Here is a 12,500-nt window from a genome sequence, read left to right as displayed (position 1 = left end):
ATCTCAAGATCAGTGTTTTAAACACATTTCATACACGCATGTAACAATGTGAAAAAAGTTACTCAGCTAGTTCGTCCCAGACAGATCAGTCATTTGAATATCAATGAACCAATACATTTGCACAGATTTAGCCATTTGTGCAACTGTAATTAGTTGAATATGTGTAAATGATGCCACACAATTCAATGCAAATACAAATCCCTGATTAAAGTCCAGCAAAGTGCTCTTTTTTTTAAAAAATGTTTTGTGTCTTTCAACCTTCAACTTCACACATTTACAAAAATGAAACACTTCTACAACATCAGTGACAGAAAGAGCCATCTGTAAATTTAGACAAGGCAGACAAACTGACAGAAAGAGACATGGGGCCCTAGCTAAGTCTTGCTTTGTCCCCGTCTGACCCCTGCTCTCCTTCCTGGCCTCTGTGCCTCTCACCTGGGCCGTCTCTCTGTGTGCGGGGGGTAATGGGATACCTGTCACTGGCTCTAATGGCCTTTGAAGGACCTGGCTAATCCCCAGAGCTTGCATTCAGCGAGCCATAAAAGCAAAACGAGGCCAAGGGCAGGCCCCTGAAACTGTAAAAGCTCTGAATTGTGTGAGAGGGAACGTCACCCAAGTGTGCAACCCTGGCAAATGAGTGTGATAATGGACTCTCAACTGAGTTAAAGTGCCTTGATGCTTGTGGTTCAAATTTGCACAACCTCACTTGCCAACACAATAGCAACTGAGCGGCTTCTCTATAAGCACCGCCTAGGGATGCACACTATATCGGTACCATATCGGTTATCGGTGGATGTTTAATCGTACATATTTATAACCCATAATTTAACACTTTAAATACCTTTACAGTCATCTAACATTCATTTAAAGTTCATCTTTAAAAACAATAATAATTTAATAACACTGCATTAATCTTTAATCTGCATTGTAATTATTAGCAAATATCCATTCTACTTTCATATCTTTCATATTGTACAATTTTCATACTGTATGATGTAGCATTAAAAGTATCTTCACAGCTAAGCCTTTTTCTATGAGTATTTGGGATAAAGAACTGTAGATCAGTTTCAGTATTAAGGATAAATGTCATTTTCCAACCATGACCCTTTGGTGCATAGAATTAAATATTGTTTTTTTATTATTATTCTTTATTTTATTCAGTACAGCTTGAGTGAATATGACATGCACTTTATTATACTGGAGCCCTATGAAACACATGGCGAGAAGTAAAGACCAAGTCTGAAACAGATGTTTCACATTACAGCCAATGGACATTTATGAGACTGGACAGTAAATGCTTGGCAGAGTTATTTAACTTCAATGTGTGTGACATGGTCAAAAATCTTTTTATTTGATTTTATTTTTAAAACATGGTGCAGATTTCATCACCTTTTATATGAACTATGGCAATAGTTCCTATTTTTGCTTTTTGCTTTTGTTCATGTTGTCTGAAACATGCCAATATTACTCCATATTATATCTCAGTAGAGAGAAATGCATGTGTGCTGCATTAGTGCCATCCAGGCGTGAATTATATTATATACCGATAGTTTAGACATTTTTTAATCTGTATCACTGATATTTGATATTTAAGCAATTAGTCAATTTTTAAAAACACTAATAATTTGTCGCAAAATATAATTCGCAACGCTGTTAAATGTAATCTTTAGCAAATCTCAAAATGAATAATCATTTTTATACTGTACATTAATGTAGTATTTTATTAGTATTTATTAAAGTATTTTATTAAGCTGTGATGCCTAAATTCACTTGTAGTGTTTCAAAAAACTGATTTTAGTGTTTTATTTAAAAAAAAAAAAATAAAAAAAAAAAGGTTAATATCGGCCATTAAAACTTCTTAAGGATGTGTATCTTGGAAAAAGTGTTTTTAACTAAGGAAAAAAAAGTATTGTTGGTGGTTCTCTACTCTTGTATAGTAACTGTACCAAGACCGCAGCGCCTCTTATTCAGGCTTATTATTGCTGAAAAATCTATTTAACGACCAATTTAATTGTGAAAAAGAGCATGTTTACCTCACACGCAGGCCTCTGGTGCAATGGATAGCAGACTAATAGGATGAGAAAGACTGATGTTATCAAAGCCAGCGTAGTTTAACACACACCACCCCACCCCCTGGAGATGGCAAGAATGTGGGAACGAAGAGAGAAATCAGGCCAGGCAAAGAATCGCCTCAGCCACGTCTTTTCTTTGCACTCTCGTTGTTTCTTTCATCCCTTTTCTTTTACCATTTTCGCTGTCAGAACAGACCCAAATGCAAGCGAGTACATCTGAACAAACCATTGTCCTGCTTCTAAATAGCAAAAATCATTATGCATTTCTTTGGCCCCCAAAAATGATTATTATTTTATTTTACCCAAATACACTTTCCAGGCAAAACATTTCAAACAAATTGGATATTCTGTAACTAATATTTTAACATTTAGACATTTTTTTTAGTGTGACAAAAAAACGTATATATTTTAAGAGCCACCGTATATATTACATATTGCTAAGTTATCTAGAAGGCCAGATTTTTCTCAAACTATTTGAACTTAAAAGCGATTTATCTTGTGAATTAATAACTTCTTATACATTCCGTTTCAAACTGAAAATCAATTGCAGTTGAAACAGCTTCAGTTTATTTAGTGTCGAAATGTCAAGAAATGTCTAGCTTTTTTCCACACATTCAGCTTAGAGGGAGCTTGGAAACTGTTATTATAAACAGCTTAGCTGTACACATTTATTACATCAATAACAATCATAAGTTATGTTTATGGCTGTGTAGGGTGTCATGGGATCTAAATAAGACATGGGAATCATTACTATAGACTTTAACGCCTAGACAGACTTACGTAATTTGAATAATATATAGTAATACGAAGCCAAGGTGGAAAATTGCACTAAATACTGAAACATAGAGAAGTTATATTAGTATGCTAGGACAGTTCCAGGGTCATTTTGACAATCTGCCATTGTATGTACTGTATGTGTGTGGTGTGTAGGTATATGGAGAGTCTTCCAGAAATGAAAAAGTAGCAGTGTAGATTTGTGAGTGTGGAAGAGACATGTGTCATAGACGTATTCGTATAGTTATGATGCATGTCTGTAAACACAGGCTGGAGCTTCTCAGCTGCTTTCACTGTACTTTCAGGATCATTCAGTTGTTAATTGGCTCATAAATTTAACAACCCCGCAGAAGCCATTTCTTCATACAAGTGAAGTCATTTGACCACATCTGTGGTCATTGTGTAGCTTTAGCTCAGTCATGCCAGGACAAGTTTTAAAATGGTAGTTTATACCTAATTTCTGGATTTAAACCATTATAAAATTACCTGAACCCTTCTGAAAACATAAAATAAACATTAGACTTGCATCCAAGGAGGGCCCCCAAAAATATCTAGAGACCAGCATATTAAAACCATTATGAAATTACCTATTTAAAAACGTATATATAGAAAAAACTATCATTTTTTTTTAGTGTTTTTGAAAGAAGTCTCTTATATTCACCAAGGCTGCATTAATTTGATCAAAAATACAATAAAAAGTTAATTTCATACATCTTTAGTCAAATTCAGTACAGAAAACTTGTGATAAAAAAGCCTGCACATTCCGTCTAGGACTAGTAATAGCATCAGATGATAACCTTTTTCCCCAGGGCACCAGTGTTAGGTGAAAATTCAATTTTGAATGTAACACGGTCCAAAAGTAGGGCAGAGCGGTTACCCGCACACTTGAAACTCAAGCTGTTTAAAGCAGCAGTGACTAGGGTGGGCTCACGGCCTGAACGCTCATCCCACACACATAGGCCTAGAGTTCATTCGGCTCAAGAGCACCTAGGAGGAGGCTGATCTGATCAAAGGTGCTGGTCACGGCCATTAGGCACAGCAATAAGGACCCAGCATGAAAAGGTTGTGATCTGAAAAGGGTTAGGAAAGAAAAGGAGAAAAAACAACATCAGGACCCTCTAAAGGAAGAAAGCAAACTGTGAAAAAATTGAAAAGGTACGTCAATCAACTACAAGCACCCAGTTGGACACAAGAGATTCCCAGGCTTTCACCCGAAGGGGCGACAGGCCAGAGAGGGCTGCTGGAGGGGGCAACCTGGGAAATTAAAGACCCTCTTTAAAAAGCACGTAAGGGAGGGAGTTCGCAGGAGAAACTTAGCTCCATCTTTCACCCTGTCGACCCCCTCCTTCTCTTTTAATTGATGTGGGTGGAACTTTGCTCTGTGTGACAAAAGCCGGGTCATTAATGAGACCTTGTCAGCTTCCAAATCTCAGGTAGGTAACAAAGGCCTTTTGGGAGCAAAGGGGCAGTTGAAGGAAACATAATTTTAGGAACCTCCTGACCTCCGCCCTGGCTTTCCTTATTACCAGCATCTACATCCCGCGTTCTCCACCAACTCCTCCTTCTGCTCCTCTCACCCGACGATAATTCTGACAAAGGAATCGCTTTGAGAGCTCCTTCCTGCTTTTTTTTTTTTTTTTTTTTTTTTTTTTTAAATGATTTGCTTTCAATGTCAAAAAAGGGCTGAATGATCTGAAGATGGGCTCACTTCCAGAAAGTAAAGGGTTGGAGATTAAGGCAAAAGTGAAAGAGTAAAAAGACTGTGCAAAGGGCTTTCAGAAGTTACATGTGAGATGGGAAGAATGGGTAGTCAACACTTGACTAAGTCTGTAGAAATGAGGATTTTGCTTGTAATAGTTCAAGCGGCTTATTGCCAACTCCGGCCAAAACATGTCAAAGGTCAAGAGAGTTTCCCGAAGATGAGATGAAAACAAACTATTGTTTGAAATTATTCTCGCCTACAAATCTCACTGGCAATTGTTTAGCATCTTGCATAATTCTTTCATTAAAATAAAAAAAAAAGAAATACTACTGACAAAAAGCATAATGGTGTATTTTTAACTACACAATAACATTGCCATATTACTCCACTGATACAGGTTTCACAGTCGTATGTGTTTGATTCACTACTTGATCTTATTTGAGTCATTTTGTCGAGATTCGGACTATGGTTTCACTGTAAAAAAAAAAATTAACTTTTGCAGTACTTTACTTCTTTCAAGGTTTTTAGGTTGTGTTTAACTGGGCATTTTCATGAAAAATGTAATTCCCTGAACACTCCAGAGACCACGAGCTTAGGACACAATAGAGGACATTTTCAAAGGGAATAAAGATTAATAAAGGTTCAACTTGGCTCTACAGGTGTTTGGTCATGCATCAAGAACTTTAATAGTTTCACCTTGACAAATCCGCACAGAATATCTATCGGATTTTCTCAACTGTGGTTCAACTGAGGTTGGTTCAAATAATGGTAAAGAATAAAATAAAGAAGAATATAAAGAATTAAATAAAACAACTCTGAGTCAGTCCTTTATTTAGGAAGTTTTCCTAAATTGGACTTGACTCACACCTTTAAGCAGCTAATAAGTATCTGCACTTACTTCAGACACCGGTGCTTTTCATTTGACTCGACCATTGCTCATAAACTCAATGTGAGCTCCAGTCATCTGGGGGACTGGCTGGATGTCTTATGAGCCGTTTGCACGCGTCCATCACCAAAGCTACCATGTTTGTAAACACGTCAAGGAAATAACATATTGGCCTTCAAAGCACAAACATTATTGAATGAGGTTGCAGCTGTATACCGGAATGGTCTATCAGCATGTCCTAATGATGGACTACATTACCCATATATGAAGAAAGATATTATTTACCTTATACTTCTCTGTTGTTACAAGGAAAACGATTTCATGTCACTTTCTGTTGCCTGTCAACTGTACTAGTCTTCTCATACTTGCCAGGTGAATTTCTTTTCTTTTAATTTTTAAATTTTATTATTTATCTTTTTTTTTTTTTTTTTTTTTTCTTGCATTTTCTAAGTTTTATTACATTTGATTTTTTATAATGCATACATAGAATACATGGTAAGTTGCTTTGCGGCATCTGCCAAATTTATAGATGTAATGTAAATGTAAATACGACCTATGCTATAATAATCTAAAAAATAAATGTATAAATAAAATGTATTAAAAAATGGAGCATTTCAAGAATATCATGGAAAGCTAGTTAGACTTGAATGTTGTTTGATTTTTGCTTGTAGAGCTTACCACAAAAATGCATATGAACAATCATGAAGGATAGATGGTTGTTATATAGGGACATTAAATTGGTGCAGTATCTTCCATCTCATTTCATTTCCAAACCCAGTGGAAATTACATACGGCCAAGGATATTACTCTGTCACTACATTCTCTATTCCGTTTTCCAAGTTTTTCTGATAGAACAGAAAAATAATAAAACATGTATAATTCAACAAGTACATTCATCCCAGGAAGTGTCACAAATTTTCGGATGATAATTAGTCAATGAGTTTAAACTGGAAGAAATGGCTGTTGAGAAATGACTACACCTGCTCGGCGAGGGTTTATTCAGTCACAGCTGAAAAGCTTTAACCAGACTCCCAAACCCAAGTTCTTCGGTCTGCCACCTGCAACACATGTGTTCAACAGAACTGCCTTCCTGTGTTTTGTGTGTGTGTGTGTGTGTGTGTGTGTGTGTGTGTTCATTTCCCAACTGGCGCTAGGTCAACATCTCATTCAGCACCTCGATGTGTTACAGTGTTTACAGTCCTTGTCCAAAGTCAACAGCTGATTTGTCTGCGCCGTTTCCCCTTGCAGTATTATAGAGAGCTAGGCACCCAGCTGACACCAAATGGTTCGCAGCGTTTTGTCTTTTTTTTTTTTTTTCTTTTAAAACTGCTTTTTATGAGCCTTAAAAGTTATGGGTGCTCTCGACAGATAACATCAGACATTAAGAAGTATGTGATGTCATGGAGAGGAATGCTCTTGGGAAGCATTCAAATCTTTTTCACAGATTTTCAGGACAATCTGAGGTCATCACCAAAACAATCTGACCTATTGTCATGACAAAGGGCCAACCTCCATTTTAGAGCAAAAACAGCATTAGAAGAACTTTACTTGATTTCATAAAAAACGTTACTTTTCATAAGAGCAAACTAATTACATTAAATTTATATTTTTATGGCAAGTAACATGTTTTAATTACTTTTGTGTTACTTTTTTCCCCCTCGTTAGCTGGCTTAGGGGCCATTCACACATTTTCAATTGATTATGTGAAACGCAGAACAGTGGAATGGAAAAAAAAAAGTCTCAAGATTTTTTTTTTACTTATTTTACCTTGAACGGCACGTTTTTAAAGCGTTAGTTCACCCAAAAATGAAAATTCTGTCATTAATTACTCACCATCATGTCGTTCCACACCTGTAAAACCTTCGTTCATCTTCGGAACACAAATTAAGATAATTTTGATGAAATCTGAGAGGTATATGACTTGTCCATAGACAGCAATATAATCACAACTTTCAAGGTCCAGAAAAGTACTACAGACATTGTTAAAACAGTCGACGTGACCACAGTGGTTCAAACTTAATTTTATGAAGTGACGAGAATACTTTTTGTGCGCAAAAGCAAAACAAAAATAACTACTTTATTCAACTTTAAAAAGTATCAAAAAGTATTCTTGTCGCTTCATAAAATTAAGCTTGAACCACTGCAGTCACATCGACTGTTTTAATGATGCCTTTAGTACCTTTCTGGACCTTGAAAGTGTTGATTATACTGCTGTCTATGGACGAGTCAAATACCTCTCAGATTACATCAAAAATATCTTAATTTGTGTTCTGAAGATGAACGAAGGTCTTACGGATCTGGGACGACATGAGGGTGAGTAATTAATTACAGAAATTTCATTTTTGGGTGAACTAACCCTTTAAGAACACAGTGCTGTGGGAGACTTTGCAAAAGACATGAGTGCAACAGTCAAAGACGTCCATGTTGAAAAATACATAGAAAACTGAAAAATATTGGAAAAACATGCATTCTGTGAATGGCCCCTTAAACTTGGTCTCAAACATTTTTCTTTAGATTGTGCCATTTCCTTTTCGCATAGACAAAAAAAAAAAAAAAATGTCAACACAAACTCATGACAATTTGTAACTATTTTGATTTGTTGCAAATTCTTAAATTCTTATAAGATCTCATTTGTATGTTTTTGTACGATCTGCTCTCGCCCAACTGAGGGGTAAGTTTTGGGGTGGATTAGGGATGAAGCTTAATACTTGTTTTTAGAGAGAGATTAGAAAGGGTTTATTGTCATTCCAGCCTTATACAGGTATAGAGTGAAACGAAATGTCATACAAATCATACATTTTCATACTAATCTTATCAAAAAAATTCTCATGAAATTACACACTTATAAAATTGCTAAATTTTCTTGCAAGATGGGGTTGAGGATGTTTATCCACCTAACCTAGTTTGCATGTGTAAACATACTGTCAATACTAAGCAAAAGAGGGTTTTTTTTTTTTTTTTTTTTTTGCAACATAAATGTATTAATATTTTCGAAACACTATCTTTGACCAAAATTGTTCATGCATTGATCACCATGGAAATCAAATTATTTTGTCAGCTACAAATGGCAGTTTGTCAGAAAATAAAATGTTAATTTACTTGAAATTGTATTCGTAACATCAAAGTGTTACCCCCAACACTGCCCATAACATCAGTCTAGCATTTTGTCGTTTTCTACACTTTCGTTCATTATGCCACATAAGTGCCACATGTGTTTTAAAGAAAACCATGTCTGGAAATCTAGGTTGTTCTTGCTGGATTCACAAAGAGCATCATTCAAACTGGCCTATTGTAGTGTGTCCTGTTTTTTCTTGTCCTGGGAAAAGAAAAAAAAAACATCCCTTGAGCATATGGATGCCTGGTTTTCTAATCAGTAATGATAGAGTGGCTTTTGATGGAGAAACTCACCCTTTCTAAACCAGACTTCTGTTCCCTTTTCCCCTCCTCAGGTCTGATGGAAATCCGATCTGTCAGTGTGGGAGTTGTCGCCATCAAATCTGTCAGCACCGGCCTGTACTTAGCTATGTCCAAAAAGGGAACACTCTTCGGATCGGTAGGTACATTGAATCAGCATCTTTTAGTATTAAATGGTTAATTCACCCAAAAATGAAAATTATGTCATCATTTACTCACCCTCATGTCGTTCCAAACCTGTAAGACTTTCCTTCATGTTTGGAACACAAATGAAGATATTTTTTAATAAAATCTGAGCGATTTCTGAACTACCACTTTCTCACTTCAAAAATTTCATAAAGAGATGTTCATAAATTCATAAAAATAATCCATATGAATTCATAAGTTCATAAAAATAATCCATATGAATTGAGTGGTTTAGTCAAAATTTTGATGAACAGATTGAATTTAGGCTTTTATTCACATATAAACATTGATCAGTGAACACAGACAGAAGCTCAACCGTACATGCTTGACGCACAAGATGAAATCTCATTGGTTGTTACGAAGCTTAAACATGCTGCCTAACACATGAGAATGAACCTCATTGGTTCTCGCACGTCAAGCAAACATACTTGAGCTTCCGTTTACCATAACTGATGTGTGAGTTGATGAAAGTTTATATGTGAATAAAAGGCTAAATTCAATCTTTTCAGATTAGAATGTAATAGTGTCTCTTCAGAAAAATTGGACTAAACCACTCAATTCGTTTTACGATTTCTTTAAGAACTTTTTAAAGCGTCAAAGTGGTAGCTTTCAATGGAGGGACAGAAATCTCTCAGATTTTATTAAAAATATCATCATTTGTGTTCCGAAGATGAATGAGAGTCTTATGGGTTTGGAGTAAATGATGACAGAATTTAAATGTATGGGTGAACTAACCCTTTAATGTTTTTGCAAATTACATTCTTTTGAAACAAAAATGCGTGAAAGAGGGTCATCCCGTGAATATCCTGGAACTGATATTTGGACTTTTTATATAGTAATTTAAATCAAACTTGGTCATTATAGGACGGTTCCGAATCTGCAGTCTCTTACTGTTTTTGTGAAGTTAGTGCGTGCCACCAGACAGTTGTTTGTGGCTTGTTTAATGAAGACGCCCCATTGCATAGTGCGTTTTAACTGCCCTCTGAGAAATCTCACCCTGGCAATCTGTCACCCAGCCATGATAAGATGGCTTACAGATGTCTATATCTATTCTCCGATCCCCAGAGTAAACATGACAAACCTTGGGAATCACTCGAGGCCTGAGCACCCTTCTTTTCTTACGCTTTTGAACGATTATTAGTCACATTCACTCATTCCACAGTGATCTTATCAGACTGTAGGCTAAAGCTGCCTCGACCAGGACTCGAAGTGTTATTGTCATCATCCTTTTTGTCCTTTTCAAGTTAATAGCTTTATCCAGCTGTGGCAGAGTGGCAAAGCTCTTTTGACTTCGTCAGGCAGCTTTTTGAGCCCATGCGAGACGGTGATGGTTGATTTACAATGACAGGCTGGTTGAGATAAATACAAATGCGTAATGGGTACACAATGGGATGTTTGGAACATTACTCACTCTCAGATTTCCCAGGACATAAGCACATATTCTGGATTTGGGGATCAATGTAGAGCCATTGACAATGGAAAAAATTGAAAATGGCTGACCTGAAAATTGGGGTGTGGGGTAATTGCAGAAGTGGAAAGCTCACAATTTGCTGTTTAAGAAAGTGATTTTCAATGTTGTTTTGTGTGGCCAGATTTTCGACAGTTGAAATATGGTACTGCCCTCTTAAAAAGGACCTAAACTACTGTAAATATTTTGATGGTGTCAACAAGTAACTCAACCTGCAATCTTCATTTAATTAACTGCAGGTCAGATACAACCCCAGCTGCAAGTTCAAAGAGCGCATCGAAGAGAACGGCTATAACACCTACGCCTCCCTGCGCTGGAAGCACAAGGGGAGGCAGATGTTCGTGTCGCTGAATGGCCGAGGGAAACCCCGCAGAGGCCACAAAGCTAGACGGAGACACCCATCTACTCATTTCCTCCCTATGCTGCCCACATAGCTGGACTTTTCCTCATGAGCAATGCTATGCCATCTGCATTTGATGGGGACTTATTACATGTTATTAAGTTCTTATTTGTCCGTTTTTGTTTTGTTTTTTTCTGAGTACTGTCGCACAGTACATTAACTTATTACTCTGTCTTCTGGCTCAACTTAAGACCCAGTAAAGTTTAAAACAAGGCTGTTAATATGATGTACAGGTTATGTATTAATGTTATTGTTGAGTTAACTAGGCATTTACTGCATCTATTTGTACTCCTATTATGGTAGATTTCTGAGAGACATCACCAACCCAGTCTCACTGGAAATACATGCCTCTACCTACATTTTTGCAAAACTCCAAAAACATACATATACATACAATTCATCACAGTTTCCAGCTGGAATGAACACTAGTGACAGCTTTTATTCCTTTTCATAGAATTTTTTTTATCTATAATAAATTGTCTTTTTCTTAAGACAAAGAAACAAAACAAACAAACAAAAAAACCTTTTACCATATTGCATGATTTGTAGGCTAATTCATTTTAATGTTTACATCACATAACCAGCTTCATACCTTATGGGGTCAGTCAATTATTATTATTATTATTATTTTTTTTTTTTTTTAAGATATTAATAATTTTACTCAACAAGGACACATTAAATTGATCAAAAGTGACAGTAAAGGCATAATGTAAGAAAAGATTTCTGTTTGAAACTTTTCATTCATTAAAAATCCTGAAAAAAAGTATCACTTTTTTCACAAAATATTAAGCAACACAATGGTGTTCAACATTGATATTAATAAGAAGAAATATTTCTCGAGCACCAAATCAGCATATTAGAATGATTTCTGAAGAATTATGTGACACTGAAGACTGCAATGATGCTGAAAATTCAGCTTTTCCATTACAGGAATAAATGACATTTTAAAATATATTACAATAGAAAACTTGCTTTTGCTTTGTCGGTAGGATTTAGTGTACGTTGTATTCGTTTCAAAATCGACAGAGAATTAACCTTCTAGTCACTCACCTGACCATTCATTTCCGAACTGCCGTGATACGCGCAAGCAGCAAAAAGTGTCACGTTCGTTTGTTCCGGCTGAATGCGCTTTTAGTGCTATTTCACTTGGGAAATGCCGCGATAGGTGCAAAAAGCAACGCAATATCATTTTGCAAAAATACCACCACAGGCAAATTTCTTTCATGAGACTGGGTTGGACATGGTGACTGCATTTTTGAAAAGCAACTGCAGGAAGCAGTTGTTTGAAAGTTAAAAAAAAAAAAGGTCCACAACACACTGTTGCATCTTAAAACATGAATTTGGAAACTACAGTATCAGGATGAAAGCCCTTTTCAGTATTTAAAAAAACTTAAATGCAATGTTAAATCTCAAATTTATTTCCTGTGATTGGAATGATTTAACAAAAAGAAACACGAAGGGAACATACAACTAATTGGCTGCACCACAAAAAGTCAGGTAAATGCAAACAGATTCAGTACTCAGATCAACTTTTAGCATAACAGACTTCCTGTAACACTCTGAAAAGATGTTTTTATATCCATGTGTTCTTCTGTCAC

General features: G+C 36.2%; 1 protein-coding gene across 1 annotated transcript in view; it reads left to right on the top strand.

Annotated features, from left to right (window-relative positions):
• Nucleotides 1-12,500, top strand: part of fgf22 (fibroblast growth factor 22) — a 25,823-nt gene that overhangs the window by 13,257 nt on the left and 66 nt on the right. The window contains exons 2-3 of the mRNA XM_051909358.1: nt 8,884-8,987; nt 10,742-12,500. The exon at nt 10,742-12,500 is cut by the window's right edge and continues 66 nt beyond it. Coding sequence (XP_051765318.1) covers nt 8,884-8,987; nt 10,742-10,936 — 299 coding nt within the window. The 3' untranslated portion in view covers nt 10,937-12,500. The remainder of the gene's footprint in view (nt 1-8,883; nt 8,988-10,741) is intronic.

This window comes from Ctenopharyngodon idella, chromosome 10, assembly GCF_019924925.1.
Source record: "Ctenopharyngodon idella isolate HZGC_01 chromosome 10, HZGC01, whole genome shotgun sequence".
Taxonomy (NCBI): domain Eukaryota; kingdom Metazoa; phylum Chordata; class Actinopteri; order Cypriniformes; family Xenocyprididae; genus Ctenopharyngodon; species Ctenopharyngodon idella.
This window is presented reverse-complemented; position numbering and strand designations above follow the sequence as displayed.